The sequence below is a fragment of the Clupea harengus genome, chromosome 21 (assembly GCF_900700415.2).
Source record: "Clupea harengus chromosome 21, Ch_v2.0.2, whole genome shotgun sequence".
NCBI classification, from domain to species: Eukaryota; Metazoa; Chordata; class Actinopteri; order Clupeiformes; family Clupeidae; genus Clupea; species Clupea harengus.
The window spans coordinates 1,338,745-1,358,477 of NC_045172.1; the positions used below are offsets into that span (position 1 = coordinate 1,338,745).

Consider the following 19,733-nt stretch of genomic DNA (forward strand, 5'->3'; position numbering starts at 1 on the left):
ACCAGCTGTTTTGGCCCCCAAACTAGGGCCCGGAGTCTTTAAGTCATTTCAACACTACACTAGTTCCCATTGTAGACATCAGAGAGTGTTTTTGTTGTCTAATGTCACGAGTGCCTGCAGACAGATGAAACACCAACACCCACTTGGCCAATATTGAATAATATGACAAACATATCCTCATAACTCTTCTGATCATATTCGACAGCTCTACTGTCAAGCCAAGTTCGTGGATGGCTCCAAAGCGTTGCTACTCCTCACTCTTCTCCCACCGCCAGTCTCATGTCATCTGAGATGAAACATCTGCTTCCTGCCATGCAGCCCCACTTCACTTCACTTCCAATGTGACGGCTCAAGCTTTGTGTTGGGTCAGCTCTCACTGTGGCTGCTGAGAGACGGAGCATTTAGCAGGAATCCCCCTTGTGCCTGACTGAGCAGCGGTCCAGTGAAAAGACATGACATGTAAAAACCAGAAAGCAGCGCACAGCGGCTGAAAGCATTTCTCTGTGAGGAGGAAAGCCTTTTCAGGGCCGTAAGGAGCCGGAGAGCTGTGAAGAGGAACAATGAAGAGGGCTGTTGGCAGCGTGGCCACCCAAAGGGACAGCGCTGCGCGGTGGAATGAATGGGCAGGCAGAGGGGTGCAGTGCCGTCCCCCACGGTGCGTCCCCCACAGCTGGCGCCCCCACACGAGGCACTGGTGGACGCTAATTGCTCATCGCTACTACCGTGGCTACTGTGTCAGACCTCAGCCACTAAAAGTCATTTCCCTGCAGATGGACACAACAGTGAAGATTTAGGCTAAGGATTAGGCTACAAGACAATGGAGACAGAAACCAGTTAAGTCAAGGATTTCTTCAGGGGAAAGAAATCCTTGAAAAAAAAAAAAAAAAAAAAAAAAACCTTTGCTATACAAAAATCAGTAAAAGACTGAAATCATGTTGATACAAGAAGATTAGGGGCGTAGGAGGGTTTGTTTCAAATGCTGATTAATTCTATTCTACAGACAACCTTTTCAAATGGAATGAAATGTTGAAATGGAACAAATGGAGGAGACCATTGTTAGAATGCAAGTACAAAAAAAGGAAAAGTTTCCAGCCTGATACTGGTGTCTTCATCCCTCATGTCTCATCCAGTGGACTCGTGACAATGGGCAGACAAGTACTGTGTGTGTGTGTGTGTGTGTGTGTGTGTGTGTGTGTGTGTGTGTGTGTGTGTGTGTGTGTGTGTGTGTGTGAGAACCGAGGAAGAGATATAAGCCCAACTAACAGACACTCCCCATAGCTTGTTGAATCATTAATAAGCTTCAACAGGCCAGAGAGGAGCAAACCAGCACAAGAGTGAGTGAACAGGGACAGCCATCTCTCCTCCAGAAAGGGAGAATATTAGAGACACATTGGATTCTTTCATTTAAATTGAATTTCACACATAAAATCTAATTTTACCCTCACTTTTGCACACAGTAGGTTTATTACATAGCCTTAGACGAATAAAATAAACAAACAACAAAAAAACTAAAAAAAATGAACGTGTGATAACAGCACTTTGTATATAGCCCACTGCACTTTACACCTACGGGAGGGGAAATCAATTCAGCTCCACTAAAGTATGGCACTCTCCTGGATGATGTGACAGCAGACACTTTAGTGGCAGAACACTCCACACACATTGCAGCTGTTCAGAGCCAGGATTAACTCCTGATTCAAATAGGATATAATGCCACCAAGAATTGGGAAAGAGGTTTATTCGCATCAAATTGCATTTGTTGAGATTTTATTACGTTTTTGTTAAAGTTTTGAACCCACAGCTGTTCACAACTCCTCCTTTGATTAGGAGTATCCATCTTTAAAACACATAACAAAGCGGAATGAATTTTCGCAAAGGCGCTTAAAATATACGAATGAGTTGGATGGAAACCCAGCTAGTAACAATCTGGGCCAGGACACCCAGATTACCATTCCTCCTCTTAAAGATACACGTCTTGGCATCTTTTACAACCAGAGAGAGCATCTACCTCAGTTTTTATCAGCTACTCTGCAGGAAGGCACCAAGTTCCAGTGGTAACTGGGATCACAGACTACAAGTGACCACCAAGTAGCTCTTCCAGCAGTATCTTGAATTCACTCGTAACAACCTAAGTTAAGCAACAGGCAAACAGACAAACAACTAAATGCTAACATCAATCCCTGACTGACAATAGCTGTGCTTCCATCCAACATTTGAATGCGAATCTTTTACATTTGAACAGGAAATCCTGGGTGGAAATTTGCATACGTTGAATAAGAAATCGTTTTTCTAGAGTGGGGTTTATTAACTCCTGATCCACACACACAGTTGATGGGACCGGGTATATTAAATCGCCTTTTGTTGATATTTTTTTACTTGTTTCTGTTAAAGTTGCCTTGACAAGTCTCGCACCCATCTGTCCAAACTCCTCCCTTGATTAGGAGTGTGTCCATTTTTAATTTGCATAACACAGCGGTTGGAAATTTGAACAGACTCACATTTCTTTTTATTAATGCACTAAACTATGCAAATGAGTTGGATGGAGACCCAGCTGTTGCTGAACTCACGCTGGAATCCTTAAGGCTGAGAGGTTGGTCTGGTCACCCACTAGTTTCACTGGGCCTCATCACTGACATCTCAGCGCCTGTGGGGGGAATGAAGTCTAAATGAATGGGAGACTGATTTGAGTGTTTCAATTGTTAAATTGTTGAATTGAGTGTTTAAATCCAATGCCTTGTTAAGAAGAGAAAATAGTAGCTGTGCACAATCCAACAAAACAGAGGGATATCCAGTGGCAGGTGACTTTAAGAGGCAAAGCCAGCCCTGTTACCAGTTGCTTTTTAGCAAAATGGTGTCTCTAGCACGCATGCCTGACTCTGAAACATGACATGTGGAGCACGCATTAGTGTTATATCAAGGCTTGCATGCCTTTTCATCGCGTGTATGCATAGCATGGCGTGCACATAAGCTGGAGCTCCTGTTTTATTAAAGGATAAAGAAGGGGAGTTCTGAAAAGGTGAGGGGTCCTCATTCATGCCTTTGTAAAGTTGCTGTGTAATGTGCTCATCGTGAAAGCGATAACCTAGGCTGTGTGGTAATATCCCAATGACCCTACACAACCCTGGTCAATGGTTCTTGACTCCGTCTTTTTCCATTTTCCATCTTATCCTTCCTGGCAAACCCTATTTGAACACACCATGCAGCTAATGAAGGCCATTTCAATCACACTGATTTCAATCAGGTGCGCTTGGAGTAGCTACAGATAGAAGAAATGCAGGTCAGGACTAAGAAAACCTGGTCTAGGTGTACCAAAAACCAAATACCAGTTTTAGCTGGTTTAATGCCAAGTGTTTCCTAGCAATAAAGTGTCCTTTCTGGGATGTCTCAGCACTACAGGTTACACACTTTCTCCCTCACATGCATGAAACTCATTTTCTTTCATTCAAACAGAAACACACACACACACACACACACACACACACAGAGAGAGAGAGAGACACACACACACACACACACGGCTGGGAAGGTTCCTTTTGAATTATTATAGGTTACACATTACTAGTTACTCTGTTAAATGTCATAAATAATGTATCTATTTGAATTACCTAATTAAAGTAATGTAACATATTACATTTGATTACATTTGATTACTTGATTACTTGGCAGAGAGGCGGTGCGAATTCAAACAAGTGAACCAATAAAAAGCAACGTCCACAATTTGAGTGCATACTGCCAAATGAATGGAGCCTGTCTAGATGGGGAAAAGATGCAAAGCAACAGAATGAATGTTATTTTCTACATATAAGCTTTGATGTCTTTTCCAAAAAATATAAAGCCTATATTCAGACGTAGCCCCATTTGTAATCAGCAACATTTTGATTAGTAAGTGTAATTTAATTAGGGCATACATATTTTTTCAGGAAGTGTAATAGATTACAATTACATTTATTTTGTCATTTAATTATGTAACTCCATTCCATGTACCTAGTTACTTCCCAACTCTGCACACACATACATTTTATTGTCCAACTGAATACGGATAGGAAGGGCCTTTATCATCAAAAGCAGCACCCTGCTCATAAGATGCAAAGCACTGGTGGGGGAGTTGGGTTAGTCAGTTGGTTTACGGGATGCAGAAAGGGAAAATCATCTGGAAAAAAAAACCCCAAACAAACAGGATGCAACTTATTTTTCAAATAACTGCATGATTAAAATAATAAACAACAAAAAGAAAATATTGAAAGCAGGAAGCTGAGTGGGAGAGTATGCTAACAAGACAAAGGAAACCAAAACGGAGGTCTATCCAGATCCAACTGTAAATTAAATGAGAACTTGATTATACTCCACAGATGAAATGTTCCAATCAACACAGCAATGCAATGAAAATGACAAAGCTCCCATATTCTTTTGAGTGTTGAAGCGCTCTTGGCCTGTTTTTATTGGATACAAAATAAGACCAGGATCCCTAAGACCACAAGCATTCAAGACGAGTCATCTGCCTTCATTAAGACGTGTCCTACTCTGAAAGAGCAATCTGCCAATATTTAACACACACACACACACACACACACACACACACACACACACACACAACCTCCCTCCCTCCCTCCCTCCCTCCTTAGACAACTGAGATGGCTGGCAGAGTAAAACTTTGTTACTCCAAGTTCTGTGATTGTGTTTGCCAGGCTGAGACTGCAGCAGAAGCGGCCCTCTGTGGTCCTCACTCTGACTCTCTTCGCCTCCACCCAGGCCTCCACCCTCGTCTTCACCCTCGTCTCCACTCTCACCTCCACCCTCGTCTCCACCCAGGCCTCCACCCTCGTCTTCACCCTCGTCTCCACTCTCACCTCCACCCTCGTCTCCACCCAGGCCTCCACCCTCGTCTCCACCCTCGTCTCCACCCAGGCCTCCCCTGCTGCAGCTCTCTCTCTGTTATCAGAAGGCAGCAGCAACACTTCAGTTAGACAATGAACAGACTGTCAACACTGGCGCCTGCCTCTCTGATGTGATTCCCTGGCCTTGCTGGTGGGTGCTGGTGGGCTGAGGAAACATTGCCGTGCCATAAAAAGCACGTGGCCACAGCCAAGCCCTCCCAAATGTGTGTGTGCATGAGTGTACGTGTGTGTGTGTGTGTGTGTGTGTGTGTGTTTGTCTGTGCCTTCTGTTCCCTCTAATCCATGGGCCGCTCAGCGTCCACTCCTCCTGACCGTCTCAGTAGGATATAACGCTTACATATCACTGTTTGCCGGCTGGCTTGATGTCCCACGCAACCCAAATGTCACCCAGCCCTCTGACGCAGGCTTTGGGCCGGGTCTTGAGTCCAGCTCACACGGTCACACTCAGTGTTCTGGGGCCCAAGTGGACCTTAAGTCAGGCTGCAAGCTCTAACAAGTCAATAATGCTTGTGGAGGGGCAATGAGTTCACGCATACACACATTTAAATCAAGGGCAAACAGCACACACACATTCAAAACAAGCTCAAATGCACACACTCATGTCCTTCTTTTATCATCAGAGGGCTATACTACAGTCCCAGATCCACATCACTGGCTGTCCTGAGAGCCGTGCGGACGTACTGCTGCAGGAACATATCCTCCCCCATTTGTCAGTGAGATATGAGCAGAGTAGTTGCCACGGTAGGATCCAAACAGATTTGAGTTGCCCCCTCTGTTAAATTGGGCCTATGGAGGGTTTCACTCTATCATCCAGACAGTTTGCCATGGTTTTTCAGCAGTAGGCATGAGGTCTCCCTGAAAATCTCATTAGAGATTCGGAGTTGGTATTGATCAGGACGAAGCTCGTTCTCTTGCACTTCACCAATGGCAGCCTGATTTGTTCAATTCCTGCAAATAAAGCAACTGCCCTCAAGCCTCTAGTCTCACTCTTGTGTGCAGACTGTTAGTTATGTTCCTGATGTGTTCAGATACATGGCTACCCATATCACACCAGGCCAGCTCCAGCTAGGTATCAAAAGTAGCATACATTTCAACCACAGTAGAAGCTGGAACTCACATGGGCGTATGAGTTGCTAATCATTAAACACTGAAGCACTGAAAGCCTGTGTCAGCCAGAGCTAACGTTCCACTATTATCCACTAGTGATTATTCAACTACAGTGGGAGTTCCACTATTATCCACTAGTGATTATTCAACTACAGTGGGAGTTCCACTATTATCCACTAGTGATTATTCAACTACAGTGGGAGTTCCACTATTATCCACTAGTGATTATTCAACTACAGTGGGAGTTCAACAACCACTGCTTCCACTTGGACTGGCACTTCCAAAAACCATTGGACCCCAGGTGAGTAAATACTATAAAGAAAGTTAAAGTTACCTTAGATTGTGCATCTGGTATCTTACACCAGAAGTAAGTTAGGAACAAACAATATCATGGTTAATAATATATATAATATGGTTTCTGCAGTAGGGTTTGTATGCCCCAGTGTTAAAACATATATCCTAAATGTGACCCAAGAGGAGACTGTCTGACAGAAGGGGCGTTTCTGATTTGCTTGTAAGTAGAATCTCACTTTCTTGACGAGGATGAAAAGATGATATAAGCCCTTTTTTCGTAAAAAACACAAATGTGATAAATAACTGTCCCTCAGGGTCCCTCCCCTTATATCAGGCCTAACCAATGAAACCGCGACCATGTTAAAATCACACCGAATCAAATGAGAAACGTCATACATGTGCTATATTCAAGAAACACAGCTCAAGATTGAACACAGCATTAAGGGCACTGGTACAGTCACACATTCACAGACATGGCTTTCCAGTCGTCTCTTACTGCTTAGGTGATGGGCCTTGATAGTAGTAACTCATTTGCATTGCAAGCAGAGTCAAGGCTAAATACTTGGAAGTGACTTTACAGAACGGGCATATCAGCGTAGGCTATCGCCATGGTGACTCACTCGACTGTCAGATGGAATAAAGCTTTGAAGAGAAGAACAAGTAAAACAAGGTGGGATAGAGATAGAGATCATTTCGAAGAATCTAATATTAGAACATTTCATTTTAACTCTTGGCCAAATGATTCACAGTACTCTCATGAAATATTCAACAACTAAGCCCATAGTTAAAAACTGACTATGGCATGCTAGGCTATAATTGAAGTATTACTTGACTTCATGGAAAATGCTGCTTCGATTTACAGGGATCTTGACCAATTTCAAACCTTTCATACGATAAAGATGATGGTACGATATGATGTTGGCTACTAGACAAGAGGACACTGCCATTACCTTGTTATGACTGGATTATTACTTGACAGTAAACACCCTCACCATATTCAAGGAAAAAGAAATGGAATCAGATAGAAAAAATGGGAAAGGATTCTGGCGTAAAGCTCTTCTTTAACCACACAAATGAGACTTTTGCTGTCAATGTCATCAGCAAACTATCAACAAATGTATAGTTCAGGCATATTTTGAAATCATGTACTGCACACATGGATTCCACTTTCACTAAGTGTACTGAACTCTTATGTACGTGAAGTACACATGCAAGATTTTTTCAGGAGTAAACTAAAGAGATATGGTGAGCTACCAGGATAGTAAGTCTTTAAAAAATACATAGCCACGTAAAGGATAGACATGTAAAGCGTTGCATATAAAGTATTTAGTAAGTACAGGCCTAAAGTATATTTTGGTTATCTTTTACAACAGGGAGACTGCATATTAAGAAGGTGAAATGAAGGTCAAGACACAAGTTCAAAGAGACCGCAAGGGCTGTGTGGTTAGATCTCAACCCATTTTCTGCTACACTAGGCCTAATCAAGGTAGGACGCTGGTCTTAGTGTCTAGGGGGCTTCACTCCCCTGCTGAGTTTAGTTGGCCTATACAAAACTCGGGACTGAACTGGCATTTGAGTTTCAGAATCATTATCTCCTGCAACCCTTAAGGGAGTATAATGAAGTGAGTGGCTTCTCTCTGGACTGACTAACAGTGGTGTGTGCAGGGGATGTGCATGGTCATGTTCGGCTAAAGCGTGCAAAAAGGCAAGATCTGAAGAGAATGGCCCAAAGAAGAGAATCTGTATGACAAAAAAAGGTACATCAAATGAAGTCAGGTCCTGGACAGAGCCCATGTTGAAATCCCAGCTGGAGGAGTTCTTTCGGGTCCCAAAAAAGGACATGTCTTGGAAAAGAAGGACATCTGGTCATCTGGTCATCCTATTCCTATCCAACCCCAATCACTCCCACACTTAGATTCTGAACGTTTTGATGAGTTTTGAGTCAGGTATGCTAAATCAGGGTTCGAATTCTGCAGGAAGGTACAATTCGTTACAGTTTACTTCAAAAACGTCATGATGGACTATATATATATTTTCTGTTTTTATTGTTTAGATACAACATATGTATCCTGACACAATTGATGGCACATGTTGCTTTATAATGACGAAGGAAAGAAAAATAAATGTAACATAGTTTTGCAGGTTTTGCCCTTTTCCAATGCAGGCTCAGTGAGAGCAGGCTCTAGGCTACACGTGCCTTGTATTGTGCATGGTACTGGTAACAAGAGATCTTTTCAACAGTGATCTATAAAGTTATGTAAACACATAATTGTATACAAATATATTTAATCCACCTTCAAGTATTGGCTTTTGCTAACCAGCGATAGGCTTAAGTGATGACAGTCTATGAGATGAAACAGTAACAGTGTGTGTCACATGGAACAGTGCTAATGAGAATTCAAAGGTAACTGCCACTGTGTGCGCCACATTATGTGGTCCATAATTAATGCATGACTTTCTGGATTTCAATTATCCACAAGGCATTGACAGCTGAAAATGTCACGTCAGTGTTTGTGTGTGTAAGGTGGCCGTTCACAGCATTTGACCACGGCAGGTTGAATGAAGGAATCATAAGAGGGTTTGAAACACAGAGTACCATTGGCCTTAATCTGCTGAAGGCGAGGCAGCCAGGGCTGCCAGGGCATACAGGGTCTGCATAGGGGGTGGCCAGCACACATTGATAGAGCACAAATGAATGACAGTGAGATTGTGCAGATGGTCGCAATGAATGCTACACAGTGCACCTGCGTGATCAAATATGCATGAGGTCTACAGACGCAAAAAAATAAAAAATAAAACATATCAAGGCAACTGTCATAACAACCATTAGTGGGTATGTTTGAATCCATGTCTTAGTTCAATGTATTTCAAATGATTCACACATAGTGAAATTAAGTTTAAAATGACTATTGTTGTTTACTGTTACTCTTTTTATTATTATTATTATTATTCCTACTTCTACTACCTCCACTAGCCTAGACTACTACATCGGTGTGTGCGTGTGTTTACATGTATGTGTTGCTGAAACCTCAGAGAGAAAGTAACTACTGGAGTGCTGATAAGGTGATCCCATGTCAGAGACAATTCTGAAGCTGTCAACTGAACATCCAGTCTGTTTGTACATGACTTATCTGCGCTGACTGATATTTGTGTCAGTGTTGCTTTTACAGATCGGTTTTTAAATTCTGCAAATTGATGTGTCGACACCACGGCGTAAGCAGCTCCTTACAAGTACGGCGTCAAATCTGATATGTGCGGAGCACGAATGATGGATGATTTAGCCAGATAAGTAGATGCGAAAAAGAAAACTGAGTTATATCAAAACGATTGGATATAAGTTCTGTTGCACGTAAAAGCTGTGCAGCTACAGGAAAACGTATCCTTAACCGCAATGTTCAAAAACAACCAAACACCGCCACCACCACCACCACCACAGGCTAACGTACCACCCCACTGCCTATTGTATTGACGAACACCACACACAAAGCCACATTGCACGACGAGGATCAACCAACTACAAATACAAATCAGTGGCATTCGACTTCTCTGTCACTTGGTATTCGTTTCAAACTTTCCTCATGGGGATTCAACTGTCAGAGTAGCGTTTCAGTCAACAACATTTCCGAATGAAGTAAAGGCACTGCCGCTAGCAATCATCACCAACTCTACCTCCCGTCAAGCTACCACCATCACATCAACTTTACACTCAGTTCTGTTCATTCTCATTGTCGGTCTTACCTTGCTTGTTACGCCTGACTGCTCGTGCAAAGCGGCGATTCAATGTAACAAGGTGGTCTTGTGGTTTAACCTGGGCAGCATTTGCTTTTTAAACTTTCGGAGTAAAAATCCGTTTGGTTTGATTTCTTGACTCCTAGCTCCCTTCTCGCAGGCCCAGAAAGTCTGCTAGTCAGTCAGCTCCAGTCTCCCTACCTTCGGCACAGCCCACACTGCCTAGCAGAGTGACGTCATCGCAGCCAAGGCAGAATCGGCAATCGCGTTGTCTCAGAGGGCACGCGCTTGACAGAGGTGGGAGAAACTGATGCTGATGAGAGTGTTAATTTGATGAGCTTCCTAATTGACCCTGCTAGTCATGGAAGTCATTGAGTGACACATTTTGGGCCATCTTCACCTTGAGTGTGACATTTGTGGGCTTATGCTAATTTCTAAAAGCCAGCCCTGATCATGACTAGATGCTCTTGTACTGCTGACAGATGGGCATATTGCCAGATCGTGATGATGTAGTTATTTATATGTGCAGAAAGGGATGGGTGTATCCCTTAGTTGTTTTACAGTCTACCCTGTAAATATTACTGTATTTTTGACTGAACTATTGAGAACTGCACTGGAGAATGCGGTTCGATTAACTGACTCCTCTCTGTAGATTTCCTGCACATCAGATAGATTCTGGATTGAGCCATGATGAGAGTATGCACGCCTCTTAATATCACATCAGGGCAGCAAAGTGCATTCTGTGTTAAGCAAGGTCAGGTAGACTACTTTATAATTTCTGCGTAAAACAGTATGAAAGGAAGTATATACTTGGGTTTAATCAGAGCATAGAGGAAAGACAAATAGATTGTCTAAGGACGTTCCATAAGGGAGTTTTAGAGAGCTGAATTCAGTTCAGAAAAATATGTATGACTATCCCACAATGCAAACATTTTTCAGACTGAACATTGCAACATTGCATATTCTCAAGTCCTCATTTCGTGGGGTGGGGTTGCTGAAACGCCTGTTCCGTGATGAACAGCCTTCATGTTTTATACAAATGCCTAATGACAACTCGTGGCAGCAGAGTATTGATTTAAGAGCTCTTCAGAACATTTTGTATGGGTCACATTCCTCTTCGTTATGTCCACCACATGAATTAAATGTTTATGGAAATGAATTAGCGAAGTGTTCATTCATTTACTAGTCATTTGTTATTGAGAAAGAGTGGTCCTGTGTTAAATATGTATGTTTTGTAAGATGGCTGGTTAGAAGGCCAGCAAAAAGCAGAGACGTTATGTAGTGAAGGACTGGAGGCGGAAGGTTCTTGATACTATTAACACAAACTAAAAAACATAAAACAAGAGTGCTTTCATGTGCATGTTAACTGCATCATTTTGCTTTGAAGGAACCCAGTCTTTACTGTAGGTCATGCACGTCACTAATAAAGTTTGGACTGACTCAAAAATACAATTAATTTAAAGAAGTGTAGTAATTAGCTTTTGGAATCATAAATGACCACATTTTTCCTGATATTTTATAAATTGAATCGAAATGCAGGCATAATTGCTTGCAATTAGAATTTTTAGTACATTTAGAACATCCTAAATCTATTCCAACTCCTCATTAGGTGGAATACAAAAGTAGTAGTACGTATTGAAAAAAAATGAATCAGATATGTTTTTTTTTTTTTTTACATATATGTAAATATGTTAATTAAATCCTTTCACTGTTGGGGTTTGACCAAATTGAAAGGACTTTGTTTACATTGCATTTTGAGTATACCAAATGCAAAGGAAATGAACAAGGATGGTTCCTTTACACACACACACACACACTTTCCAATACAGGTATCATCTTTTTCTACCATTATGCCAATTGAGAGAAAGCTAATCTACATTGAATGGTCAACCCTCCCTTGACTAGAGGGCTATTTCTGAGATATTGCTGACACATATGTTCATGCTATGATAAGGCCCTTCCACTGATTCCCACTATTTATTCTGGCTAGACAAGGAGTAAGCTGGAAAATGTGTTCTCTTTTCCTAGAACTCTGTACAATTAAAACAAAAAAATAAACAATCAGCTTGTTATTTTAGCACAGTACCAAAATGAAAAAAGGTCTAGTAACGGTTAAAAGATAAATCTTCCTGAATTTGTGTATTAAATAAGAGTTCTGAATTCAAATCTGAACTAATATTACCAGCTAGCTACCCGATCACTAGAATAGAGTACCTCTGCTTGTAACAGGCCACACCTCTTACAATTTGAATGAAGATGAGAACGACATGGATGTTCCAACCGTGTCTCACCACTTGGTGGTGTCCAAGCTACCAAAACACCAGGCTCCTGGCTTTCTCTTCATCTTGCTCCCTCTACTGCTTTCATATTTTGTAAAGAGACACATGCTGCATTTTCAAGGTGTACAGAGGGCTTTATATATACTATAAAAAAATAAATAGCTTCCAAAAAACGAATTTAAAAGAAGGTTGTGCAAAAATGGCAGTCCTGTGTTTGTCTTGTCAACCGACGTGGTGATATCATGTCCATCACCTGAGCTAGAGGTCACCTGGCACCTCTGCGTGCATACATCCATGAATAAGTTAATCTTGTCTCATATGGAAACAGGTGGAGGCCTAATTGAGTCGAGGCCGTCAACTCTGGGTCAGCTCCAGCCTCCTGTCTGTAGTAGGTGCTTCTATAACTTCCCCACTCATGAAGTCTTCCTGTGAATGAGATGGAGAGCACACATGAGCTGTAATATTTCAGTCATCATACAGCAAGGCACCTCTTGTTACACTTTCCTCAAACAAATACTGTATGAGAAAACATTGCACTGGTAGGATAGTAGGCTAAATCTAGCTCGTGTTGCATTAGCTTTGACACTTGTATGTTGCACCACACATATAAAACAGTCTCGCTAACCTGGTCATAGATGACTTTAACTATAAGGGAACAGCTGGGACACGTCGCTACTTCCTCACCGTTCTCCAAATCTTCCTGTAAGAGTAAATACAAGATAAAGTTACGTTCTGTCACAAAAAACCCCAGACCCTTAAACACACAGAGCCGAAGCTTGCTAATGGTTTAAGTTAATGTTACAAAATATTTTCAAGTCTACCAACCTAACGGAATTCTGTTAAACTATGTTGTCACTCTGCTATTTACGCGTATGGTTATCAAACTCTAGATAGGGATGTCATTATATGAATCCAAATTAAGATACGTTTCCAACTATATGTAATGTGACTAGTGCAAAAGCAAAAAAAAGTAGGTTAGCTGGCTTGCAACTTGAAGCCCATCAATCCACATGCACGCGAATTCGTAAACTTACTTTTGTAATTGCAAATTTATCTCCACAAGGACAAGGGTAATAGTAAGTGTCTGTGTCTTCGTCATATTCAAAATCTTCTATTTCGATTTCGTCATGAAAAACAGACATTTTAGTGGATCTGTAGTTTCCCTCTTTCAGAAACCACTGGCACGCGATGTTTCTTTAAGGAGCTGCCAACGCCGTCGCTTTAATATGACGTCACATTGAACCTGCGCATACTGCCAGGAGAGGTCAGTATATTTCCAGTGAAATTTGCAGGAAAAATATCCCCTCCTGCCAATTTGATGCATGCATGCAAATAACTCAGAACTCCCCCAAACCACAGAAAAGTAACAACATTTGGCGAGTGTATTTTCATAGCACCATTTTTGCTACACACTAGTAATCAAAGTGCTTTACAGATGAAAGAAATACATTAAAAATGTGAATGGCATTGTAGGATGGTGGAACAGAACACTTCAGGCTGTATACATTATCTTAGCATTTCCTTACCTTTCTCGAATGAAGTTGTTTGGTTGTATCCACTTGTGTCCAGGTATATAGCGTTTTCAGATGTCTTGAAGCAGCTGCTACATGCATGCATCAAGTTTCATCTGACCGTTCAGGCTTAGACGTGTTAATTGGTATAGTATTAGGCAATTACTTATATTGTCAACACTTAGTTCCCTTGCTGGATGGATTGGCCCTGTCTGTCAGATAAGATTACAGTTGTCTCTTTTTGCATTCCACTGGAGGACCTATGGAAGCAAACCCTACAGTAACCATCATGAGGCAGCTCTGCACTTAAGACTAAATGTGAGCAGTGGGTTGGATTCTCTGTGGGGAAAAAGTATATCAGATATGTTAATGAACTGGCAGTGTGTGAAAACGTGAATGAAAGCAAAGTGTACCTCTGTGTGTGCTACACTAAGCACTTACCCCACAATTGTGGCTGTGGGGCAGAATGAGCTAGAGCCTTGGGGGTAAATTCAAGTTAAGTTTGGTGTTTAAATCAGTGTTGCATCCCAACAACAAATAACTGACATTACATTTCATATTTTAAATGTATAACAGCTGTCATGCCACGTGAGTTCCACGTAATTAAGTGAAAAAGAATTCATCCGTGGATGTTCCTCAAGAGAAAAAAGGCTTTATGACTTCCATGTCAATTATTTAATCCTGGCAAGCCATCTACAGGTGTCAAAACTGTGGACAAATTAGTTATAGTATTTATTTAATGAAAACCAATACAAGTAGCAGAATGGGAATATAATTATTAATAGTTACATCTAGACTCATACTTTAAAATCTGGTTAGTATAAGTTAGTAACTGTTTCCCCAGATGGCCCAACTAACCACTAACATGGGGCAAGTTGAGCCACAAGACTACTTTTTTTGGGACCCCATATTTTATTGGCTTGAGTTAGGCACACTGTTAAGGTTTTATTTCATATTGTATTGGCTTGAGTTAGGCACACTGTTAAGGTTTTATTTCATATTGTATTGGCTTGAGTTAGGCACACTGTTAAGGTTTCATTTCATTGCCCACATCCTGGACTTGTATGCATTAGCTGAGTTTGTTGTATACAGAGCTTTATTTTGGTCTCATTTCCCTTGGCTATAGGTCGACTTATAGTAAGAAGTAAGAAACGGCTCATCTTACTCTACTCTCCTCTGCACGAAGCACTCTTTAAAGAGGAGGGTGGTGTGACTCTCATTGTAGATGAGTTTGTCCAATGGAAACAAACCTGGTGTAATCTTGAAACAGTATGTTCATGTACATGTAAAAATGGTAAAAAGAAGAGAGAAAATAGCAATTGGCATCAAATGACATTTCACAGCTGTGGAATTTTGTGAGAGACTTAATTTCGACTGGGAAAGTCCAGGATCATCAGTGCATGTTTGAGCAGAGAGCCACACAGGAGTGACTCTGTATGCAATTAGCATAGCATAGCAAGAATTTCAGTGAACTGCTCATTTGTAAGAGATTAAGATAAATTAAGTTTGGTTTGGAATTGAATTTTAGCACCTTACTATGATGGAACTACCTCTGCATTTAAGATATTTGTTTGCTTCAAACATAAATGTCTTCAAACAAGTCATTACATCTGACCATCTGATAAGAGGGAATACAATTTAGTCAGGAGAACATTTTAAGTTAATCAAAATATTTTGGAAACGTTCAAATATTCTAGGAAAATGAGATTTTCAGATTTTCGTTATGATGATGCAGAAGATGTTTATCGCCATATTCTCAGTATTTGAAAGTAGTATAAATGTATGAATATAAGTAAGTATAAATGTTTAAGTATACATATTTATAGTATAAGTATAGTATACATGTTTTCTATAAAGTATAAGTCTGAGTATAAGTTTTCTATAAATGTATGAAGTATAAATGTTTTGTAACTCTTTTTTTTTCTCCAAAAAACCTACTTCTGAAACATGTCCATGGCAGTTAAAAACCTGATCAAATCAATCCCAGAACACATGTTACCAGATCAAAGCATGACCTTTTCAAACAGGGGAAAGTAGTCAACAGAGCTCCCCTTGTGACCTAGTGATTGGGGCTGGGGAGATGACCAGACTCCTTCCTCAGTCACATATGCAGAATAGAAAGGTCCTTTAGAGTGGAGGGGGAAATGGTGTAAATGTGTGGTCTAATTATCATTGGTTTTGTGAGCTTGTGAGCCAAAACAGCTGTATTGAATTTCTTCAACCTTCATTCTATACCACGAGTTCTGTCACAAACTCGTCAATATGAAAAAGGTTATACTTGTCTTTAGAAAGTAGAATAATATTTTATGACTGAGATTGGAAGTGCCTTCTTGAAACACTGAATCATTAAAACATCACATTCGGCCACTCATCATATAAACAGTAGATGATTGTTTCTTTAAAAAGCCCATTCAGCACTGACTGTAGTACATGGAGGAACTGACAGCCAAACTGACTAGAGATTCCAAATGTCTGAACATGCTCTGGCTGAATGAAACCCATATGATTTGATGTCTCTTTCTTTACCATGGTGCCGCCTTGGGTTGTTTCTGGTGGCACATAAAACACATATCTCCATTCAATACCCAGGTCCTGTGCTTATCAACCGACACCTCTGCCAGTGTCCACGGTCAACTGGTAACATCATCGGAGTGCATGGTTGCTACGCACGCTTGGCTCACAGCATGACAACATGAACGGGAGGCCACGCACAGGTTGCAATTAATACGTACATTTATTTAAAAAATTATAAAGAATGTAAAGAACGTCAGTATAATGAGAAAAAAGCACAAATGTAGCACCAGTCAGTGTCTAGGGGTGTAAGTAAAGCAGAAACCAAAATCCAAATGCCGTCGGAGAGGACGGGAGAGCCCCAGCCAGAGTGGAGAGCAGACCTCTTATCCCCCTGCCAATCATGACGAAATCCAACACACCTGTGCACCAGTTCACCTACTGCAGAGAGAGAGGGAAAAAGCACAGGCACACAAGGTGGGCAGGCCACGGAAGGCCACTAACAATGGTTCATTAGCGTCTATTTCATTTGTGTAATGCATTGTCAATTCCTCTGCATCGTCAAACCATGTCTTTGTATGGGTAATTGGAAGAACATGGTCATTGGATTAAACTGACCTTTATATTTTATTCCTGTAAGAGGCTGCCATTTGTCATGGGGGTGATATTAATTTGTTTTTTAGAATTTCCATGTCTCATCCTGAGCTTAATGAATTGAGTTTCATGGCCGAGGTCATGAAGCCTGATTTCCTAATTTCCGCTGAGCGGAAATGAGTTGTATGCTTCGCCCTTAGCTCTCAGGGAAGAAAGATTCATTGGTCAATACTTTGATGAGGTGTTCCTTGTAGCAACCCTTGGAATGTTAGCTTGAAAGGAACTTGTGGTAGCTCTGCTCTCGACAGCTGAAGAACACTGAATATGTATCATGCCAGCCGTTATAGTACATCCCATCATACCTTAATGAGCCAAAACATCACGACCACCTGCCCAATATGCTGCTGTGAAAACAGCCCCAATAAACCAAGGCATGGACTCTAAAGACCTCTGAAGGGGCCCTCTGGTGTCGGGCCCCCAGACATGAGCAGCAGATCCCTTCAGTCCTGCAGGTTGTGAGGTGGAGTAAAGTTAAGTCAAGTTCTCTTTGACATCATGTGGAAGGACAGATATGCATATACCATTAATCAGGAGTAGTGATGGCACTGGCTATGGATCAGGCTTGGGGTTTAACTGCATCCTGGTGCCATCACTACTCCTGATAAATGGTATTTGCATATCTGTCCTTCCACATGATGTCAAAGAGAACTTGACTTGAGAGATCAGGTGACCCTCTCTTGTTCCAAATGACAGTTCTGGTGGTTGCACGCCCAGTGCAGGTGCTTTTGGTAGTGGACGAGGATTGTTTTTGGTAATGGACAAGGATTGGCATGGCCACTCTGACTGGTCACACAGATCCATGAACAGCCAGGTGTGATGCCCTGTGTGTTGGGACACTTTCCTCCTGTAATCGTCGTTAAACTTTTCTGTAACTTGTGCCACAGAGACCCAGCCCAGCCCAGATGGGTTACCCTTCACAGATCTCGCATTGACTGGTGATATGTGTTGGGTACTCTTCACCCTCCTCAGACAGGTGATATGTGTTGGGTACTCTTCAGCCTCCTCAGACTGGTGATATGTGTTGGGTACTCTCCTCAGACTGGTGATATGTGTTGGGTACTCTTCACCCTCCTCAGATACTCAGGTACTCACCACTGCAGGACAAATGCCCCCAAGTCATGTGTCGTTTTGGAGGTGCTCCAACCGAGTCAACTGGCCATCAACATTTGGCCCTTGTCAGAGTTGTTCAGGTTTTACACCTGCCCATTTCACCAGCATTCCGCATGTCAGCCACGTGACTGAACTGTACTCTTTACTGTCCGATGGATCCCATACCTTCAAAAGTGCTGTTGCTTCAGGTAACGGGCTTATCAATGTTATTGGCTCAATCAGGCATGTCCCAGCCTGACACCTTTCCTCCTGTAGATTAAATATAATCTGTTCTCTGTAACTGCTCGTATTTGTCCTTACAACAAGATGCATTACTCTAAAATCAATTTTTAGCGTTAGAGAATAGTCAAGTCTCTAATGGTATCTGTTGTAGAAATTACTTTTTGGTGACTCTTATGGTGGCCTGAATTTCATGTTGACAGGCTCATCTCTTTACAGACACTCAGCTCTGCAACAGCTCCCCTGAAACCCTTAGTGGACCCTCCAGCCATGCGTCAGAAGGGGGTCTGGAATGTGCCCACACACCAGTGGGGAGCTCCTATCTCCAAAATAAAACGCAACTGTTGTGGGGAGACGGAACAAGCAGGCCATGTGAGCAGGCAGCAACCAGCAATCTTAAGCCCCAGGATATTAGGTGGGTTTGGACTGTCTGTGATATGGAGCTTGTGGCCCTTATCCACTGTCCGTCATCACTTCTCCTCTCAGGCTGAAGTCAGTGCTTATCTGTGATTTACATCAAAAGAAAACTGGTCTGTCGTGTATGTTTATTTATTTATTTGCATATTTAACAAAGCATATTGAACACTTCAGTTTTATGATATCAATGTTAGCTGAATGGCCAGCTGTCACTCATATTCTCTGACAGGTTCAAAGCTGACATTTTTAGGCTTCAGAAACTCTCTAGTCACTGCTGAGAGAAGACACCTGAAAGTCCTGGAAGCATTTCTGCTCCTAACACACACGTCCACTGTGCTGTAATGAGGTGTTTTTCACCAAACGTTACTGGCTAAATTACATAATTGGCCAAAATGCCAACTGACTAAAAATCACTCAACATAAATACCCTTACAATTCACACTGTTGTGAAGAATCCTTATTATGTTTGAAATAGCACATCAAGACAAGCACATTAGAGTTTTTTTGTCCAGCTGCTATGGGCTGGATAATTTACAACCCTGGCACTCCAGGCAGGATATCTGATGACCTGTCCTGCTCTGTGAGATGTTGGTTTATGTGGCACCTCAGTTAGTGTCATCTTGTCAGCTGGACGCTTTATCCCCCCGCCTTATCAGCTGAGGGAGAGCTTGGCTGCAGCTTGGTCCTGAGATAGCTCATTGTCCCAACACAAGAAGGGTTCAGAGAGGGTTGTGTGTGGGGATTCAAGTCTAGTTTGGTCAGTCGAACTACATGTTTGCCTCAGGTTGCAATCTTTGTGATGGTTACTTTGATATTTTGAGTGTAATAGACAGTCTTTGTGATGGCTACTTTGATATTTGGAGTGCAATAGGCAAACCTGATCCTGTTTTGCCGTGATGGAACCTGCAGCTTGAAGCAATATGATTACCCAGTGTCCATTCAAGTTGTTTTCCAGAGTGCATAAGTGTCCTCTGATTGCTTTATGAAATGGACTATATTTAGATCTC

At 41.7% G+C, this 19,733-nt stretch overlaps 2 protein-coding genes across 5 annotated transcripts in view; both read right to left on the reverse strand.

Moving 5' to 3' along the window:
* Positions 1 to 10,357, reverse strand: part of nck2b (NCK adaptor protein 2b) — a 37,960-nt gene extending 27,603 nt beyond the window's left edge. The window contains exons 1-2 of one of the 4 annotated variants that reach the window (XM_031558599.2): positions 10,035 to 10,356; positions 2,568 to 2,644 (exon numbers count right to left, since the gene is read on the reverse strand). The gene's annotated coding sequence lies outside the window, so the exon portion shown is untranslated. Of the gene's footprint in view, positions 1 to 2,498; positions 2,645 to 10,034 lie in introns of those variants that run through there. The other 3 variants (XM_031558601.2, XM_031558598.2, XM_031558602.2) reach the window with 3 other exon arrangements.
* Positions 10,358 to 12,417: 2,060 nt separating this feature from the next.
* Positions 12,418 to 13,536, reverse strand: dph3 (diphthamide biosynthesis 3). Its single transcript, XM_012823320.3, has 3 exons — positions 13,339 to 13,536; positions 12,930 to 13,004; positions 12,418 to 12,730 (listed from the first exon to the last, which is right to left on the reverse strand). The coding sequence occupies exons 1-3, from the start codon at positions 13,444 to 13,446 to the stop codon at positions 12,659 to 12,661; spliced, it is 255 nt and encodes an 84-aa protein (XP_012678774.1). The 5' UTR covers positions 13,447 to 13,536; the 3' UTR covers positions 12,418 to 12,658.
* Positions 13,537 to 19,733: the final 6,197 nt, after the last annotated feature.